The following is a 20,523-nucleotide window of genomic DNA, read 5'->3' as shown; positions in this document are numbered from 1 at the left end:
AAACAGAGTCTCCATTTCTATTTTGGGAGTTTCCTGAGTCACAAGATAGTCTTGGTGAATCACTCTGCTCTATGGCTCAACTGAGAATTTAAACTGTCAGCCACAGAGGAAGAGACCCTTTTGCCCAACTCCAAAAGTCCCCTGGCATATGACGAGGTTTAAGGATGGATATCAATCACTGCAAATGGATTTCCTAGGATAAAGTAAACATTTAACTTCCTCCATATGAATTCAGGGCTGGTAGAAAGAACAGTCCTGGTGTGACGCTGAAGGTTAATGCACTGGACTTTAAGGTTGGTTTGAAGCACAAGGTCAGTGGTTCAAGCTCAGCAGCCACTCCTTGGAAACTCCATACAGGGTCGCTATGAGTTGGAACCCATTCAAAGGCACTAAACAACAACAGAAAGAACAGAGTATTACACTAGAGCTGAGCAAATGTCCCAATGTGTATGTTACACAGACTTTCAACTAAAGAGATTTCTTTATTCCTACAATGTATGACACCCCAGACTCCAACTTCCAAATGAAAAGAATGCAACTGATCTGACCCTGGCAGTTACACTGCTTAAAAACAAAACAAAACCAACAACAAAAACCAAAACCATCTGTGTTCACAAACAGCATAATCCATAAAACACCAAACCAAACATGCTGCCACTGAGTGGATTCCAACTCTGACATTGTATGACCGAATAGAACGCCTCCCATAAGGTTTAAATCTTTATGGAAGACCACTGCTACATCTTTTTCCCCTGGAGCTGATAGGTTTGAACTGCCCACCTTTCGGTTTGCAGTCCAATGGTAAACCCATTGTGGCACCACGGCTCACTATGAACCATAAAGTCCCGCATATTTTTTTTATTTCCCCCCTGAGAATCAAGTTTCTTCCATCCTTCCTCACCCTGACCTCCTGGCTGTGTAGCTGAGCATTTCCTCCTCTAAGCTGCTTTTGCTGCCATAATGCCTCTTATTGGAACTATTATTTCTGTACTCACACAGATGGTAGAAGAGATAACAAGCTCTGCAGGTTTCAAACGGGTCCGCCGCTGTTCAGTCACGATTGGCTGGCTTCCTCTCTGGGCACCGGGTCAACGACCTTGTAGATACGGGAGCTTAGGACCCAGGGGGCGCCTTGCTGCTGAAAACACCTCGCGGTGCGCTTAGGAAGCTCCCAGTTCTAAAGAGAGGCTGTTTACCAGAAGCGCACAGCGGGGCAGGTCAGCCTGCGAGGCGGGGACACGAGGCAGCAGGCATCCTGTTCGTCTGCACTTTGGACACTGGTTGTTCATCCACCTGCAAGACACCTGAGGCGAGGATGCTGCTGGCCTGTGTGCAAACGGTCCTTGTCAGCAGCATGTTCTTAGTCCAAGTCTATGGCGCTGGAGGTGAGACAGAAGCTCTCCTTTCTGCAGCAGCTGAAGGAAGCTGAGCGGGGAAAGTGGATGGGAGGGCTAGACAGGCGATGGCAGGAACGGGAGATCTCAGCTGGGAAAAACCTAGGTATGCCCTTGCCTCTCTCCAGCAGGGGCTGGCAGCTCCATCTTTGGTCTTTAAGAACAAAGGCAACTAGCCACTTTCTCTTTCCCTTTGCTTGCAGGGGGCTCTTAAGTTGATGTAGTTTGGGGGTTCCTCTTGCCCACTCCCAGCGCCTGGTACTGTCTGGGACTTTTACAAGATGTGGCCGAGCCCAGCCTCCTGGGGCGCTTGGGCAGCGGACACTGGGGATCTGGAGCCACGTCCAAGAGGCGCTGAGCTGGTTCCCTCTGATGATGTTCTGGCCCCGTTAGCCCGAATTCACCTGGAGGGCATGCTGCCAGGGGACCCGGCAGAGGGGCTCGACTGTTTATGTAACACAGACATTACAGCACACCACAGAGGGCCCCCAGCCTCCCCGAAGTGGCCGCAAGTTCAGAGTGACTACCTCTTCTGCGTTTCTGCAGCGCTTTTCCGCCTGTGATACGCACAAACTGACATACACACAGAGATATACACTGACACATGTTACACACAGGCATAGACGGACACACTGGCATGCACACTGCACAGAGACAGACTGACACACACACACAGACACACACGTTCCCGGCGCGCTGCCTGCGGGCTAGGCACCAGCTTGGGGCGCTGGAGGCAGTGGGTCTCGGCGATGGGAGGGGAACTCGGTCCGACTCTGCGCCCAGGACTCCACTTCCTCACAGGCTGCTTCTGGGACAACGGCCACCTGTATCGTGCGGACCAGCCCTCCCCTGCGCCGGGCCTCCGCTGCCTCAACTGGCTGCACGCGCAGAGCGGCTCGTCGGCCCCCAAGGCAGGTGAGTGTCGCCCAGACCGGCGGGGGGCGGCGGCGCGGCCCGGGTCCCCAAGACCACGGCGCCTTTCTCTCCCCTCCTAGGCACCGGCGACCACAACTACTGCCGGAATCCCGACCACGACCCACGCGGGCCCTGGTGCTACGTCAACGGCGAGGCCGGCGCCCCAGAGAAGCGGCCGTGCGAGGACCTGAGCTGCCCAGGTACCCGGGTGCCAGCAACGCAAACCCCTCCAACCCAGCCCGCCTGGGAGCGGCCATTGCGTACGAAGCGCACGTGCGGCCGCGCGATGCCGATCGGCCCCGCCCGGCCCCGCCCGGCCCCGCCCCCCCCTGCGCTCGCCGATTGGCCAGTGTTGTCTCCAGGCAGTGGGGCCGGAAGCCTATTGGCCGTCGCCGCCACTCTGAGTGAGCTCATCCTCCGCGAGCGCCTTGTAAACAACCGAAGGAGGCGGGGCCCCACCCACGGCCACTCGTTCCCCGCCTCGCGCGCCGCCTTGGGCGACCCTCGGACCGCTCCCAGGCCCCTGGCCCCGCGTGATCCCCTCGGCTTTTATTGCCCGTGTAAGGAGCATGTGCTGTGTGCCTCGGGCACTATGCTCTCAACCCCTCCTAGGAAGAAGCTGTTGGGGAGCTCCCAGGCTTTAAAGCAGGGACCGCGTTTGACTCCACAGCTCACATTTGATGTTCCTGAGGCATCAGAATTAAATAGAATAACGCTGGGCTTGGCACAGAGCATGAGCTCAATGAATAAGCTGTCCCAAGGAACGTCCCCTGGGAAAGTTGGCACTGGGCTGAGCTTGTCATTTCTCAGGCCTGGCCTATCATCTAGGAGTTCAGCTGTGAAATTAACTCAGGACAGTCTCTGATGAGAGTTCTTTCCCACCTCACCCCCAGAGACACCGTCCCAAGTTCCACCAACTGCTGTAACAGAAAGGGTGGAGGAGGCCCCTGAGGTGCCCCAGGAAGATGACGTGCAGGCGTTCCCCCCTGCTAACGCCCTACCTGCGCACAGCGAGGCAGCAGCTGTGCAGCCTGTGATTGGGATCAGCCAGCGCGTGCGCATGAACTCCAAGGAAAAGAAGGACCTGGGGACCCTGGGTATGACTGCCTCACCCCTGTCCTTGTTGGATCCATCAAGTGGTATCATTTGCTGATGGGTCCAGAATGTAGCTAATAGGACTGTGTCTTCTCCTTGGCAGGCTACGTGCTGGGCATTACAATGATGGTGATCATCATTGCCATTGGAGGTGGCATCGTCTTGGGCTACACTTACAAGAGGTCAGCTTCCCTTTTGGGTTCTCTTGAGAGGAGGAGAGGGGAAGGTACACAAAGTTAGATCAACCTCCTCTGAGGCATTCTTACAAAAAACAGAAGCAAGATGATGGACAAGTGTTACCATATAGTTCTGGTTTTCACTAGGTGGTTGGATAAAAATGTTCCTTTGGTGCCTTTACTCCTCACCCAAAGCCTTATGAAGTTGGGGTTCTAGTTTTTCATATTGTGGATCAGGAAGTTGTTGTCAGAGAGGCGAAGTGACTTGCCCATGGTCACACTGCCTGGGAGCTGCTGAATCTGGTTTAAGCCCAGCTCTTTTAATACCAGTTTCCCCATCGTTTAATCTATGGAAGTGCGTGGCTGTGCAGAATGCAGGCTGGGTACTCATTGCAGCAACCATGAGACTAAATTCTTTCTGTGAGTTTTAAAATTCTGTGTCCCCAGCCACCCTTTCTGTAGTTGGGGCTTGAATTTCCTGAAGTGGGATCTCTTCTGGTCCAGGCGGATAGAGTCAGAGAATAGAGGGTGTGACTCACTTTGTCAGTCCTCATCACAGATGAGAAAGCTCCCTGAGGCACTAGGGTGTGACCTGTGGCTGGGACCCAGGGAGGAGGAATGCTATTTTGAAAAGACCCCAGGACACTGTGTAGAAAAGGCTCCCAGAACCTCAAAGTGACAGGTGCATCATGGCAGGCCAGAGTGGCATTCATTTTGACAGTACTGGCTGAATTTGGGCAGAATCTGAGGGTTTGACTCCCAGCCCTGTGTGTCTGTGGTGAGGACCACGTCTGAGCCCATACTCCAGCATCGTATAGACCTAGTGTGTCAGAGCTGGCCCTGGGCGCTCAGCAGTGATATAGTTAATCTTGGGTTTTACAGATGGAAAAGGGGCAGTGCTGAATAATAATATTAGTCATTCTTATTTTCTTTACCATGTGCTGGATTAGCTGTGCACACTTTGCATGATTTCACTCACTGTCCCCAGTTTAAGGATGAGGAAACCTGAAATGAAGAAATATTTGCCAAAGGTCCCACCTAGCATTTGGTAGACCTCATTTCCTGGTTCTGCCACATATTAGCTAGTTATGTGACCTTGGGTGAGTTTCTCTTATTTCCTAGTTCTGAGTACTGATATGGGCCCTGGTGTGCCTCTGTGGGATAAGCATTAGACTGGTAACTTCAGGATAAGCAGTTCAAACCCCGCCAGCCATTCTTGGTTGCTGTGTGTCAGAACTGACTCGACAGCACACAACAGTTACAACAACAAGTACTGGTGTGGGGTAGAGGCCTTTGATAGCTGGGCATGTTGATGGACACATTACCAACAGTATCTGCTCTTTCCTCAAAAATGTGGGTGCTGGATGAGTGCTTGCTGAGCCCCAGACCTTCTTTGGTTTTCTCTGATGCAGGAAGCAGAGGTCTAGAGAGGGGAAGTGACCAGACTGAGAGGCTTTCCTGACCCCTGTGCATGGTTGTCACCCAGAAGTATGGCTGATATGACAGGTCCAGACATACTTACTTTCTCATTTCCTTTACTGTTTTAGAGACTGAGAGGAATGAGATGGTGGCCTTGGCCTTACAATTCATGGTCACATGGCTGAGTGTATCCCTTCAAATGTTGTTGCCTCCTTGCTAGGCTGTGGACAGCATCCGGCTATCCCAGCTTGTGACAGTTTCCAGGCCTCCAGGTGCTTGGAAATGACTGCACTCCGAATTCAGTTCTGGTGCCCAGGGAGGAAACCAGACATTTTCCTTCTAGATTTGGTCTTTTAGGCAGTCATGGGACAACCCTGAGGCTTCAGTGTGGCTTTCCTGTAAACTTTGGGCAAGGCACTCAGTCAGCCAACTCCCTGTCACTAACCCTGGGACCACCCCTTTCTTCAACAAAAGTGCTCTGAGAACACAGTGTACAACAGGAAATCGCATGTGGGCTGGAGACAAGCTCTCAGCTCCCACGTGCCAGGCAGGTTTGAACTGTTTCTCTCCCAAAGCAGAAAACAAGTGTCCTGCAAAAAGCTGGAAGCTGAGTGCAAGTGTTATCCCTCCTCTGAACCTCAGTTTCTCTCTCTATATATATCTTCTTACTGTTCATTTTGAATAGAGTGTAGGTTACTGAACAGATCATTGGTTTTACAGTCAACAGATCCCTTTGTTTCAGCTCAATGTGGTGCCACCTATCACATGCCATCTCGAATGGTTGACCAGTCCATGGTGTGTGTGTACCTCACTAGTGTTGTTGTCTCCCCTATATACATATCAATTGCTTGGCTGAAAATTGAGCCACGTGGGTGAGTTCAGTTCCAGAACTGAAGGGTGACCAAGGTCTCGGGTTCCAAAAGTTTCTATCTGACCAGTCAGCCTGTTTTGTTTGCTTGTTTTTATTTTGAGTTTAGTTCTACATTTTCTCCCACTCTATCCAGAACCTTTAAAAGTGGTCCCTTGCAGGGCAGGTGTGAACTTCCGTTTCTTATCTGTTAGATGTGGTGACACCTCCTCCACCTCTACCCATGCCCTCCTTGATTATCATGAGGATTAAATGTGAACAGCAGGACAAATGATTTTTACAACAGCAGTCACCATTTACTGTGTGCTTCCCTAATAACAAGACCCCACCCAGTGCATGCTCACGCCCACTCTAGAAAGAACATGTCACACCAATTCACAGGGAGCAGCTATGTCCAAGTTACAGTGAGTAAGCGATGCCCAAGACATCTTCAAAAGTTCAATGAGGTGCAGTAACTGCAAATCAATTTGCTTTGAATTGCCAAGTAGGAAAGATAGAAACTTAAAATTAATAAAAAGAAAGATAGGAAACAAGCTAGGGTTAGAAGTCAAAAGAACCACGTTCTAGATCCTAAACTGGCACCAGTCCTGGGTATGACCCTGGACAAGTCATTTTCCTTCTCAGTTTCCTTATCTGTAAAGGAGTGCAGTGGCAGGGGTGAGGGGCGGCTATGATGATTCTCCCAGCCCTGTTGTTAAGTGCTGTTGATTCACTTTCAACTCATAGCAACCCTGTATAGTGTTTCTGAGGTGTTTACATCTGTGTAGGAGCAAAAAGTCTCATCTTTTCCCTACAGAGCAGCTGGTGGGTTTAAACCGCTAACCGTGTTTTGCAGTCTAGTGCTTGTTCCATGGAGTCACTGTGCTCCACTCCCAGACCTATTAGATCCTAAAAAGGTATACCTGCCTGATGGGACAGGCATTCTGAGGTTTAAATGCCAGCTCTGCTGTTTGCTTCTCAAATGATTTAATCTGTGCTGCTTCTTTCTCATCTCTAGTAAAGATCCTACCAGATAGCACTTAAGTGTGCTGGATGAAATTTGACAGCCTAAGGCATATAATTAGTCTGGGGGGCTTTTCCTGCCTAGCAGGGTAGGACAGCACTGCTTCTGACAGGTTACATAATAATTGGAAGAAACTTGTGTTGCTTGAGGGAAGTCTGCGGGGCCTCCATCTCCCTGGCAGGAGGAAGTCAGAGGCAGGTCCCGGTGCCATCTGCACCTGGTCCCTGTGGCCAGTCTGGCTCCTGTTCCTGACCTAGCTATAGTCATGGGTAGAATTACCGCAGGCTTCCCACTCTGCCAAAGGCCATAATACTGAGGCAAATGGATGAGGCTTTCTCCTGGCTGGGACCTGGGAAGGATGGGCAGGCCCCAGGCTTCCTCTCAAGGGAGGAAGGGCTCAGCCTAGTGGGGTCTTTGTCCCAGTTGTCTAGGCCACAGGCTTAGATGGCCAGTCTTTAACAGAGCAGCAATTCCCTGCCCCTGTCCCATGAGCAGTGTCTGCATTAGCTCTGGAGGGAGCTCTTCTGATAAAAAGGCAAGAGAAAACTGTAAGTGGACACCACTCCACCCACTTAGGAGAGGAGCTGAGTCAGAGAATAAACCCTTTGTTCTTTCTTGGCTGCCAGACTGCATCCATTGCCCCTGCAGGCATTGAGAGGGAGGTTGCCTGGTGGGCAGCGCAGCAGGCCTGGGACCCCTCCTGTGTTTCCAGGGGGGAGTTGGGGTGGCTGCTGCTGCCCCAGGCTTCCCAGGCATGGTAATGGGTGGCATGTAAGGCTGGGGTGCTTGAGACGGCTCAGTGGATGACACTATTCCAGACTGGCCCCAACACCTGCTTCCTTTACCTTTAGCTGCACTTTTAGCCCTGTTCTCCCCAATTAGTACAAAGGGGCTACCCCTTAAAGACAGCACAGTGTTGCCTGACCATTATCTGACCAGATGCTTGGTGAAGAAGGTAGTTGAGAATAGCATGCTGGAGCCAGACTCCAAAGCCTCATTTGTAAAGTGGGATGTGACCTTGCAGTCGATGTGGATGTAAAAGGAGATGGTGTGTATATAGAGCACTTGTATGCAGTGTTGTGTTGGTCTCTCTCCTGGAGAACAGCAAGGCCATTTCCCAGCATCTTAGTAGGTAGGAAGTATGTTCTGGTGTGGCGCTGTGGAATAATGCACTGAACTGCAAAGTTGGTTTGATCTACAAGGTTGGTGGTTCAAGCTCACCAGCTGCTCCTCAGAAACTGTTTCTGTGGGTTGGAACCACTCTTAACACTTAACGACACTTAACAACAAGATGTAGGTACTTAGGGAGTTTCCTGCCTTCCCCCTTCCTCCAACACTTTGGATCTTGAAATTTAGACACTGGCAAAAAAACGCTCATACATTCCATTTCGTTTGTAAATTGACTTTTGGTTTCCAATAGGCTTGGGGACTCCATTAGTAAAATTAAACCCAGCCCTTCCTCCCAAGTTTCTCCCCACAGGGCACCCTTGAAAGTCCTGGCATTTTGGTTTATTATGGAGGCAGGCATTTTCTTCTATGTGGCAGCAACTGTACCCAATGGGCAGTCCCCAAGGGTGAAGCGAATCTCAGGCCAGCTCTCTCCACATGGACAGTGTCCTTCCAGTCTCCCCTCGGCATGCAATGGGAGTTGGTGGTACCCAGTACAAAAGCTAATAAGAAGGAGGGAAGAGGCTGAACTCAGTGACCCTAAGCCACCCGGGGGCTGACTCTGGTTCATAAATTTGGCTCCTGTGAGCTCAGAGTGAGAAAGCGAATTGTGCCAGGGGCTCTAGAGATGGTCAAGCACAATTCCATTATTTGACAGATGAAGAAAGGAAGGTTGCTGAGGTCATAAACAGTACTTGTCTCAGCTGGTCAGTAGGAGTTTCCTTGGGAAACCAAATAAAGAGAACGTTGCTTTACTGAGTCAGGAGTCAAGTTGTAGAGCAGATCATCACCCACTCATTATCTTATTTGTGAGTGTATATTATCCTCTGTTCACAGAGGAGGAAACCAAGGCTCAGAGGAGCTAAGTATTTGACCTCACAGTCACATAGCTAAAACACCAGTGAAGGGAACTGGCTGATTTAAAGTCCTTTCTGAGGCCCCAGTGCAAACTCCTTGCTCATCTTCGCCCCTCTCCCCCCACCTCCATATTCGTCTCCAGTCTCCAGCCTGTCACTACACACTGCACATCATGATGGGAGTGTGATTGATCAGTCTTGTCCTCCTGGAGAACTGAAGCCGGTGGTGTTTCACTCAGGGATGGGCCCCTCCTGGGAAGTTTTCCTCCTTGCTTCTGCTGGTTTTGGAGGATGCTGACTTGGGCCCTGGGGTTGGTGTGTCATGAGCTGGGTACTCACCAAGCCCTCTCCTCTGCATAGGGGCTGGGCCTGGCTCAGTGGGGCCAGAAGAGTCCCTGTCCCACCATTCCATGTGGGTAACCTGATAGGGCCAGCATTTCTCTTGAGATCATCTGGAGCCCAGTGGCCTTGGGTTGGAACCCACCTTGTCTTGAACCTCTCCAGGCCACTTCCTTGTCTGTGAAATGAGTGCGGATACTGAATTCCTATGGTTGAGCTGAGAATGAAATAATATGAATATATGGAAAACACAGACAATAAAGAAAATCTGTAAAGTGAGAGAATATTAGCATGGAGTGAGCATTCCCCAAGAGTAGACGGAAGTTACCACTGGCCTGGTTGGGTCACTGAACACCTGTGGCTACAAAGGCCTGTGAAAACTCTCAGGGATCTTACAGAATGGTTAAGGAGCTCTGGTAATGTACTGATTACGAATCGGGCTGCTAATCTCATGGTCAGCAGTTCAAAACTACCAGCAGCTCCATGGGAAAGATTTATAGCCTTGGAAACCCTATAATTGACTCCATGGCACATAACCACCACCACCACAGCGCAGTTATTGTTTCATTGTTTCCATTTGACCTAAGCAACCCTTAGTTGTTTTTGCCTGGGTTGGGATGGTTAGTTTCCATCCTGGACTCACACCTTGGGAACAGATGGTCTGGTCAGGGCTGAAGCTGAGCTGATTCTCTGGGTCTGTTGAAGACCTGGGCTCAGGGGACAAAACTGTCTTACTTTAAAAACCTCTTTCCTTCATGTTACCTTGATTGAGCCTCAATGCAGCTGTATGAGCATCATACTGCTTCCTCCCCACTGTAGAGATGAGGAAGTAGGGACCAGAGGTGCTGGAGTGCCTTGTTGGTCTGAGGTAGGTTTTTTTTTTTTTTTTAAAGTGGCTTCGATAGCAATCCTGTATAGGGTTTCTAAGGAGCAGCTGGTGAGCTTGAACTGCCAACGTTGGAGTTGAAGCCGACTTTGCAGTCCAGCGCATTAACCCACAGTGCCATACCAGAAGTCTAGCAGGCTGGAAACCTAGTACCTTGGACCTTGGTTAGAGCCCTGACTCTCTGTGACCACGACCATTGCATGGGCTAGCCCTGCCTGTCAGGGTTATCGGATGAGCTTGTAGCCTGAAGGTTTCCCTCTTTGTTGACAGGGCCAAGGACTTAAAAACACAGCACGAGCAGAAAGCCTGTGAGAGGGAGATGCATCGAATCACACTGCCCTTGTCTGCCTTTACCAACCCCACCTGTGAGATTGTGGATGAGAAGATGGTTGTGGTCCATGCCAGCCAGACTCCAGTCGACCTTCAGGAGGGCAGCGCTCCCCTCATGGACCAGGCCGGCACTCCTGGGGCCTGAGTTTCCGTTCCCTGCCTCAGTGACCAGAGCCCATGAGACTATGGTGCAGGACAGCCTGCCCTCCCACAGCTGGGAGCATCCACTCTTTTTGTTGTGGTTAGACCCTCCCTCCACGTTCTTTTTGTGTGAGACCCAGCAGCAGACAGAAGCGGATGGCCTTGGGGCTGGAGGCGGAGCTGTGGAGGTCCCTTGGAGCAAGGTTTTGCTTGTGGAGGGTGCTGTTGATAAAGGCTTCCAAACATTGCTTACACCCCCGCCCCCAGAACCAAACCAGGGGTGGACAGGGACCACCCCACACACACACTCCCAGGCTCCTCTGCATTTCATTATCTGAAACAGCCAGTCTCTGCCTTCCCATTTGTTTGCTGTGGGCTTGAGTGGTGCACACTGTTATTCATAGTTCTGGTCAAGCAGGTCAAGAGAGGTCTTTTAAAAAAATGTATTTAGTTTTTAATCATCTCTTTGGGATAGGAAACTCCCCACTGACCTCTGAGAACTAGAAATAAGATTGTACAAACGCCAGAGCTGTGGACCTGGAGCGAGACCCAGGCTGGGGGCTGTTGGGAGTACTCCAGCCTGCTGGCAGTGATGTGCCTTGTCAGCCATGGGTCAGACTAAGGCCCAGGGACTCTTCCTGTTTGGAAAGGAAAGGAAGGGAAGAGCCACACTGAACATTCCACTTAGGACCAGGGTAGAGGAGGTGCCACTCCTTGCCTTAGACTGTAGGGGCAGAGGAAGCCCCAGACAGTGTCTCTTCAGGGGTGGACTCTGACCTCTCCTCGTTTCCCAGGGGTAAGAGAACAGCTAACTAAGCCATGGGAGTTACATTGTGCAGCCCTGGGAGCTGCTTCTGAAAGGTGTGCCTGGAGACTAAGCCAGGTGGTCAAGAGCTTCAGGCTGCCCCTGGCAGGCACCTGAGTTCATAGGTGACCGTGTGGCCTCTAGGCCAGTGCCTTTTGAGGGACTGGGGTTGCCACCTGAACTTGTAAAAAAGTCACAGCTACTGGAAAGGACCTAGGGTTCTTCAAGCCTTTTGGACATAGGGCCCTCCCTGAGAATGTGCCTGGCCCAAGGTGACAGAGGGAACTACTGACCGAGAGGACCCAGCTTGCTGACTGGGACTCCACAGGGTTTCCACACCCTGTCCAACTTGCAGGCCTCAGCAGCGTGTCCCCAGAGTTTCCTTTCCAATGCCCTTCCACTTCCAGTCAGGTGGAAGTGAAGGGCAAGCTAGGCCCATTCCTGTTAGCAGGTGATTCCTTAGAGTCATCTGTGGAGGGAACTACCCGCTGGGCAGTCCCTTGGTGATAGTGATGCTGGAGAAGAGGACATCACTGGTTTCTACTTTTCTTAAAAAGCATTTCTCTGTATACATTTTATATACCTCATTCTGACACCGGCATATGACATACAGGAGATTGCTCTGCATCTGACTTACATAAATTAAAAACTAAACAAAAAGACTCCACATTGCCGTGCATTTGTGATGCCTTAGGAGCACTGCCCTAACTACCCTGTCTGCTTCTGTGCGGTGGGCTTGGGCTCTCTCTTCTGTCCCAGGCTCCTAAATCAGGTGACTGTTCTGACTGGCTCCTCCCCAGGAATCTCTTCAGGTGAAGCTGCTGGAAAGACCGTGTAAAGGATGGCCCTGTTGGTCCCGTCCATGGCTGGAGCAGCCAAGGGAGAGATGATGTGTGGGGAGAGGAGTGGTTGGGCTTCACTGGGCTGAGGACGGGCCCTGCATGGTGGCTTCTTTTTGGACTTTAAGCAGGACTTCAGGAATAGAAGCTTCTAGAACACCCAGGGTGGACTCTGCTCAAGCCCAGACACAGGTTGGACTTACTCCTATGAGCAGTTTACCTCAGGTGCAGTGTGTGTGCACCCAAGGAGAGGGATGGGACTTGGGAGTACAGTACTCTCTGCAATGGGGTGAAGGCAGCGCTGTTCTAGAAAAAGCAGGGAGGCCCTGCCTTCCTGGCGTACACAGACCCACATTTACCTTCTTGAGCTGAGCCTCCTCTAGTCACTTCAGTATCATCAGTTATATTAACTGCTTAATTTATTTAGTCTTCTAAATAAATTTAGCTCTGCCCACCACTCCCATACTTGCTGGGACAGCTGAGGCACAACCAGCCACACGATGCTAACCTTGGCTGCTACTGGGGGTCCAGGGCTCAACCCCATGGCAAGTTTGCACTCTACTCACATGTACAGTATAGACAAAGTAAACTCTGGCCAAAGATATCCGATCCCACAACTCATCAGATCTATGTACAACAGTTCACATGTCACCCACCAGAACAAGATAAAAATACTATTAACACCAACCACTCTCTTGGATCACCCCCATTCCCACCCCCCAAAATAAACCGCCACACCAATCCCAACCCCGATTGGTTCAAAATGGTGCAAGCTTGCAGACACTTAGGAGGTTAATCTAGTTGTTTTGAGGAGCCCCTGGAATTCCGGAAGCCAAGGTGGAGGATGCTCCCAGGGCTGCTCAGTGCCCAAGAGGCTGGGTCAAGGAACCGGAGTGATGGAAGCCACCTGGCCCAGCTGTGTCCCTCAGTCTCAGCTTTGGGGCTCTGCCACCACTCTTCCCAGCCCCAGATACGGGAAGGTGAGTAGTGGCTAACCCAAGGCCAAGAGAATGTCATCTCCTCTCACTTTCCTGCCTGAGACCTTGGGCCAGTGACAAGCTCCTGTGTCCTGCAGAGCTCATCTAGCTCTAGGTAATCGTCTGGACGCCTGGTGAAAAGCTTCTGGGCTTTGACTGAGGATGACTACTTACTATAAGCATAAAGGACTTTTTGACTGAGGATGACTACTTACTGTAAGCATAAAGGACCTTTTGACTGAGGATGACTACTTACTGTAAGCATAAAAGACCTTTGCCTAGAAAGCCCCAGCCAATCTCCAGTATTGCAGTTAGAAAACATGAGGTGGAAGCTCTCCTCACATGGATATGGTTACTAGGCTGGCCAGAGTCACCCCTGGGAGGTGGCTACAAACCAGTCCTTCCCCAACTTTTGGCCAGGCCCAGCACAAAGCAACTACGGGGCTCTTTAAAGCCCGATTCCTCCAACTCTATCCTGGGGGAGGCAGGACCTGAAGGGGAAGGTGGGTTCGCACCACCACCGTTCACACCCTTGTAGCACCACCAGGCTGCTAGTGTCTATGGCCCACAGTCTCTCTTGAAGTCTTTGTGCACCAGCTTGACAGACTTAGAGCCCACAGGTAGTCTCCCCGACGGATCTCCCTGGTGGATCCTGCCCAGCAGGTCCACATCATGCTGAGTAGTGTAAGCAAGTCTCTGGAGTCTCTGGAGGTCGAAATCCTCTGCCAGGGAGTTCCCAAGTGGTCCCAAGTAACAGATTCCTCCTGGCCAGGCTTTTTTCTTCACAGCTTTCAGGCGAGTGTTGGGTTGAGAGACAGGAACCAGGCTCCAAAGTCTGTGGAGATGGGTTTCCCTGGTGCTGTACCACTCGCCTCCTGGGGAGGTAGTAAGGATGGCTTGTGCTGCTTCCAAACAAGCCGTCAATCCACAGGAAGCCATAGGATAGGGCAGAGGGGCAATGCTGGCCATGGAGCGCCCCCCTCTGCAGGGGGCTGGGCCGGGGTTAGGGCGGCGAGTCCCGAGTCAGGCCATACTGAATGCTCACAGAGTGGTCCAGCTCCTCCAGCTCTGCTGGCAGTGGGATGCCCAGCTCCCCCAGGTATAAGGACAGGGCCTCAAAGGAGTCCTCCAGTTTTGAGAATGCTGGTCTGGAAAGAAAGGGGTGAGTTAGAGGCTGGTGGGATAAGAGATGGGGCCATGGGGAGGCTGGGAAGGCACTAGGCCTCAAGGTCAGACAGATCAAAGTGGGAATGTGTCTCAGACTCTATAGCTGTGAGTTCAGGTAGGTCCTATCACCTGGGTCTCTGTGGGAAATGGGGATAATAGGTCACTGCTGCTTCACTGGGTTGCTGGAAAGACTTGCGGAACACAGAAGGCCGGCTGGCTTAGTGAATGCCTCCAGCTGAGAGCTTACTGAAAAAAAAAAAAAGTCCAGAAGAAAAGAAGACTCTCCCATGTCATCATAAAAGTGGAACTGGGCCAAGTGACATTTTAAAGATTCTCTCTAGTTCTCAGACTTCCTGTTTCAACACCACGGGATCTGCTGGGAAGGGGCATTTGCTAGAGGAGGTAGCTTCTCCCAAGGAGAATGCAGACACCTCGCTTTACTACTGTGGACTCCGATTAGCTGTTCTGAACCCCCTCCTTCATATCGCATATCACTGTGTCAAGTGAGGCCCTACTCCAACCATCACATTCAAAACTGCAACTAGCACCCTAAACAATCTTTCCTGGGCTTGAGAGCTGGTGGTGTAGTGGGTTATGCACTGGGCTGTTCCATAGGAGAAAGGTGAGGCTTTCTGCTCCCATAAAGATTTACAGCCTTGGAAACCCTACAGAGGCTGCTATCAGCTAGAATCGACTTGATGGCAGTGGGTAGGGTTTCAATATTCAATAAAGTCCTGATGGCAAAGTGGTTATAGTGCTTAGCTACCAACTACAAGGTCAACAGCGGTTTGAGCTCACCAGCTGCTCTGTGGGAGAAAGATGAGACACTTGGCATTCATAAAGACTGCAGTCTTAGAAACCCTATGGGGCTGTCTACTGTCCTCTAGGTTCCCCATGAATTGATTTGACAGTCATGGGCTAATATTTAATAGCACTTACTTACTTATTCTATTATTTATTATCTCTCCTTGCCCAAATATCAGTGGCATGAGGGAAGGATCTTTGTTTTGTTCACTGTGCTCAAACTCTTAGAATAGTATCTAACACATGGTGGGGGTTCAATAAATATTTTTGAATGAATTGAAGATATACAGTTAGAATGACTGAGAAAGGGTATTAGAAAACAAATATACTGTGTAGCTCCACATTTTCTCCACGTTCTTTTACCTGATGTTACTGATGACCAATAAAGAAACAAGGAACTGAGCCTCTGCAGGGTGACAATCATTTTCATGTGGCCTTTCTCACCAGTCTTGTACCTTCCACCAAATGATCAGGTGCAACTATGCAAATATGGCCCATGGGGACTGGATGGCTTACAAATAATACAAATAAGATGCCTGGCACCCCAATGAAGGGGATTGGTTAGTTTTGCCATCTGCTATGCTTAGAAGCCACCACTCATCTGTCAGTTTGTTGTACTGTGGTGGCTTGTGAGTGGCTGTGATTCTGAAAGATATGCCACCGGTATTTTAAATACCAGCAGGGTCACCCATGGTGGACAGGTTTCAGATGAGCTTCCAGACGAAGACAGACTAGGAAGAAGGAATGACGAACTACTTCTGAATATTTAGTCACTGAAAACCTTATGAACGGCACAAAAACACTGTCAGATATAATGCCAGGAAATGAGCCCCTGAGGCTGGAAGGCACTCAAAATGTGACTGGAGAAGAGCTGCCTCCTCAAAGTAGAGTTGACCATGATGACAGGAATGGATTAAAGCCTGTGGGAGAAAAGCCCACAGGACTTTCATTTGCTGATGGGGCACAACTCAAAATGAAGAGAAACAGCTGTAAACATCCACTGAAAATCGGAACATGGATTGTATGAAGTATGAATCTGGGAAAATTGGAAAAATGATATGGAACGCATAAACTGTTATTTTAGCTATTAGTGAGCTGAAATGGATTGGTATTAGCCATTCTGAATCTAATGATTACATGGTTTATTATGCCGGAAATAACAAATTGAAGAGGAATGGTGTTGCATTCATTATCAAAAAGAACATATCCAGATCAGTCATGAGTTACAATGCTGTCTGTGATAGGACAATATCCATGCACTTACAGGGAAGCCCAGTTAATACCACTATTATTTAAATTTACGCACCAACCACTAAAGCCAATAAGGATGAAATAGAAGAATTCTACCAACTTCTTCCGTCTGAAATTGATCAAACATGCAATCAAGATGTATTGATCATTACTGGTGATTGGAACGCAAAGGTTGGGAGCAAAGAGGAAGGATCAGTAGTTAGAAAATATGGCCTTGGTGACAGAAATGATGCTGGAGAACACATGATAGAATTCTGCGAAACCAATGATTTGTTCATTTCAAATACCTTCTTTAGACAGCATAAGAGACGACTATACACATGGACCTCGCCAGATGGAATACATAGAAACCAAACTGACTATATCTGCGGAAAGAGACGATGGAAAAGCTCCATATCATCAGTGAAAACGAGGCCAGGGGCAGACTGTGAAACAGACCATCAATTACTCATATGCAAATTCAAACTGAAGCTGAAGAAAATGAAAACAAGTCTATGAGAGCCAAAATATGACTTTGAATATATCCCACCTGAATTTAGAGATCATTTGAAGAACAGATTCGATACATTAAACACTAAAGACCAAAGATCAGAGGAGTTGTGGGATGACATCAAGAACATCATACATGAAGAAAGCAAAAAGTCCTTAAGAAGGAAAAGGTCAAAATGGATGTCAGAAGAGACACTGAAACTTGCTCTCCAGCCAGCATAGAGATGCTAAAGCAAATAGAAGAAATGAGGAGGTCCAAGAGCTGAACAGAAAATTTCAAAGATCAGCTCGAGAAGATAATGCCAAATATCACAACAAAACATGCAAAGATCTGGAATAAAAAAACCAGAAGGAAAGAACATGCTCAGCATTTCTCAAGCTGGGGGAACTGAAGAAAAAATTCAAGCCTTGACTTTCGTTACTGAAAGATTCTCTGGGCAAATTATTGACTGATGCAGAAAGCATCAAGAGAAGATGGAAGGAATACACAGAGTCACTGTACCAAAAGGAAATGGTTAATGTTCAACTATTTCAAGAGGTAGCATATGATCAAGAGCCAATGATACTGAAGGAGGAAGTCCAGGGTACATTGAAGGAATTGGCAAAGAACAAGTCACAGGAAATGATGGAATAAAAATTGAAATCTTTCAAGAAAGCGAGGAGGCACAGGAGGCACTTACTCATCTCTGCCAAGAATTTTGGAAGACAACTATCTGGCTGACTGATTGGAAGAGATCCGTATCTGTGCCCATTCCAAAGAGAGGTGACCCAATGGAATGTGGAAATCATAGGACAATCTCTTTGATATCCCATGCAAGTAAAGTTTTATTACAAGTAATACAGAAACGGCTGCAAGCATACATTGACAGAGAACTTCCAGAGGTTCAAGCCAGATTCTTAAGAGGCTGTGGAATGACGAATATCATTACTGATACATGATGGACCTTGGCTGAAACCAGAGAATATCAGAAAGATGTTTACCTGTGCTTTACTGACTATGCAAAGGCTTTCGATTGTATGGATCATGACAAGCTATGGACAACATTGTGAAGTATGAGTGTTCCGGACACTGAATTGTGTTCATAAGGAATCTGTACACGGACCAAGAGGCAGTTGTTTGAACAGAACATGGGAACACTGAATGGTTTAAAATTAAGAAAGGTATCCAACAAGATTGTATTCTTTCACCATACTTATTCAAACTGTATGCTGAGCAAATAATCCGAGAAGCTGGGTTATCGAAGAAAAATATGACATTAGGATTGGAGGGAGACTAATTAACAACCTGCGATATGCAGATGATACAACCTTGCTTGCTGAAAGTGAAGAGGACTAAAAACATTTATTGATGAAGATCAAAGAGCACAACCTTCGGTATGGATTACACCTCAATGTAAAGAAACCAAAAATCCTCACCACTGGACCAATAAACAACATTCTTATCAACAGAGAAAAGACTGAAGTTGTCAAGGATTTCATTCTTCTTGGATCAACTATCAATACTCACGGAAGCATCAGTCAAGAAATAAACGACGTATTGCATTAGGCAAATCTGTTGCACAGACCTTTTTAAAGTGCTGACGAGCAAAGATGTCAGCTTGAGGACTAAGGTGTGCCTGACCCAAGCCATGGTATTTTCAATAACCTCATATGCATTTGAAAGCTGGACAGTGAATAAGGAAGACTGTAGAAGAATTGATGCTTTTGAGTTATGGTGTTGGGGGAGAATATTGAAAGTGCCATGGGCTGCCAAAAGAACCAATAGATCTGTTTTGGAAGAAGTGCAGCCAGAATGCTCCTTGGAGGACAAAATGACCAAACTTCATCTCTCATATTTCAGACATATTGTCATGAGGGATCAGTTGCTGGAGAAGGATATCATGTTTGGTAAGGTGGAGGGTCAGAGAAAAAGAGGAAGACCCCCAGCAAGATGGATTGGCCAAGTGGCAGCATCAATGGACTCAAGTGTGGCAACAATTGTGAGACTGGCCCAGGATTGGGCAGTGTTTTGCTCTGCTGTGCATAAGGTTGCTATGAGTTGGTGCCGACTCAATGGCACCTAACAACAACAACGACAACATGCTTATTAAAAGGAGTCTTGGTGGCAAAGCTGGCAGTTCAAACTCATCAGTAGTTCTGTGAGAGAAAGATGAGGTTGTCTGCTCCCATGAAGATATATAGTCTCAGAAACCCTAACGAGCAACTGTTTTTGGATTATACTTAAAAGAGAGCCAATCCCAGACTAGAGGAGGGAATCTCACTACTACCAAGAAAGAAGAGTCAGGAGTGGATCATGTCATTTGGACCTGGGGTCCCTGAATGAGACCCTAAGGAGTGCTGTAACATGGGAGCCAGCAAGAGATGACAGGAACCTAGGAGACCATCAGGAAGTGGCTACACTGGGTATGTCAACTCTCAGAGTGGCAGAGAGCCAAGTGTGTTTGGGCCAAGGCTTACTGGTGAAGTGGGATGCTTTGGGTACTTACTGGCATAACTAAAGAGCTTCCCTGAGCAGGTCAGAGGCCAGAGAGAGAGGCCTGCCTGCCTGCTAGCATGATGGAGAAACCATCCTGACTGAGAACTGTATCCCGAGTCATTTCTGATCTTGAATTGTAACCCTTTGTTTCCCTATTAAGTCTCACAGTCCTGAGCACTGTCTGAGTATGTATGGGCACTGCAACAAACTCTGAATGCAGCGGAGTCGAGAGTGAAGTGGGATGGACAGCTGGTGTCAGAGTTGGTAAAAAGGTTGGAGGAAGCGTTGTCTGACCTCCACCATACATAGTCACCCTGGACTGCTGATACTGATGATTCTTCTCTTCACTTGTGAAGTTAGATGAGGTCTGGTGCCTGCAAGGCATTTTTACAGCCTTTCACCAGCAAGGATTATGTGCCAAGTGGCTGTCTTGAGGGTAGAGTTGGAGAGGTAAGAGCAGAGTTGAGGGAAATTACAGATGTATCCTTCTTAGGCTCTATAGTTTGGTAATGTTTGAGCTTATTTTATAAAAGAAACATAACTTTTGATAGAAAGAAAAGAAAACATATTAAGATTGTCATTTTCTACTGCAAAAATTTGGAGAGGCCTGGGGTAACTTTGGTAATAACAAAGACTATAACCTGAGAGAACAGAGGCAATTTTTAAAAGATTTCCTTAAAGGAGAGATTAGCTAGCTGCACACAAATGACCACTGTAATATTCACTCATTTCGGTAAACTGGAATGTCTACATGATGTGCATGTACTATAGGAATACTGGGTAGTAACATGAAAAACGCAAGATAAAATACAACATTTCTATCTCTTCTGGAATTCCAACTATGTAAAAGTGGGGGTGGCTACTGTAAAAGACTAAGGGAAAGAACCCATATTAAAGGGGGGTGGAGGGGGATTCTTTGTTGATTATTGGGATGTTGGGGGTGGGTGAGGGGAGGGAGGGGAAGGTGGAGCACAGGGAAGGGATTAGACACAGGATGGTTTGGGTGATAGGGAGGGGGCAATATACAAGTAGGAAGAGGGGAATGGAAGAACAAAGCAGATAGAACAATTAGACAGGTCTCAATGGGCTAAGTGAGACAGAGGTAAATAATGATATATGCACAAC

At 48.6% G+C, this 20,523-nt stretch overlaps 2 protein-coding genes across 5 annotated transcripts in view; one reads left to right on the top strand and one right to left on the bottom strand.

Moving 5' to 3' along the window:
• The first annotated feature begins 1,315 nt into the window (after window positions 1-1,315).
• Window positions 1,316-10,594, top strand: PIK3IP1 (phosphoinositide-3-kinase interacting protein 1). Its single transcript, XM_006869271.1, has 6 exons — window positions 1,316-1,385; window positions 2,196-2,309; window positions 2,390-2,509; window positions 3,203-3,406; window positions 3,508-3,586; window positions 10,390-10,594. Exons 1-6 carry the CDS (start codon window positions 1,316-1,318, stop codon window positions 10,592-10,594), a joined length of 792 nt encoding a protein of 263 aa, XP_006869333.1.
• A 3,343-nt stretch (window positions 10,595-13,937) lies between these two features.
• The window catches only part of LIMK2 (LIM domain kinase 2), a 98,411-nt gene continuing 91,825 nt past the window's right edge, over window positions 13,938-20,523 (bottom strand). Inside the window, exon 15 of one of the 4 annotated variants that reach the window (XM_006869269.1) lies at window positions 13,938-14,359. In XM_006869269.1, the coding sequence (XP_006869331.1) occupies window positions 14,215-14,359 (145 nt within the window). In that variant the 3' untranslated portion in view covers window positions 13,938-14,214. The remainder of the gene's footprint in view (window positions 14,360-20,523) is intronic. The other 3 variants (XM_006869267.1, XM_006869268.1, XM_006869270.1) reach the window with 3 other exon arrangements.

Source organism: Chrysochloris asiatica, unplaced genomic scaffold, assembly GCF_000296735.1.
Source record: "Chrysochloris asiatica unplaced genomic scaffold, ChrAsi1.0 scaffold00128, whole genome shotgun sequence".
In the NCBI taxonomy this organism is placed as follows: Eukaryota; Metazoa; Chordata; class Mammalia; order Afrosoricida; family Chrysochloridae; genus Chrysochloris; species Chrysochloris asiatica.
This window is presented reverse-complemented; position numbering and strand designations above follow the sequence as displayed.

Bases quoted from the DNA above. Each gene is read 5' to 3' on its own strand.
- PIK3IP1 (XM_006869271.1), top strand. From the start codon at position 1,316: ATGCTGCTGGCCTGTGTGCAAACGGTCCTTGTCAGCAGCATGTTCTTA. The intron at 2,310-2,389 runs GTGAGTGTCGCC...CTCCCCTCCTAG, and splicing joins CTCGTCGGCCCCCAAGGCAG to GCACCGGCGACCACAACTAC. The intron at 2,510-3,202 runs GTACCCGGGTGC...CCTCACCCCCAG, and splicing joins CGAGGACCTGAGCTGCCCAG to AGACACCGTCCCAAGTTCCA.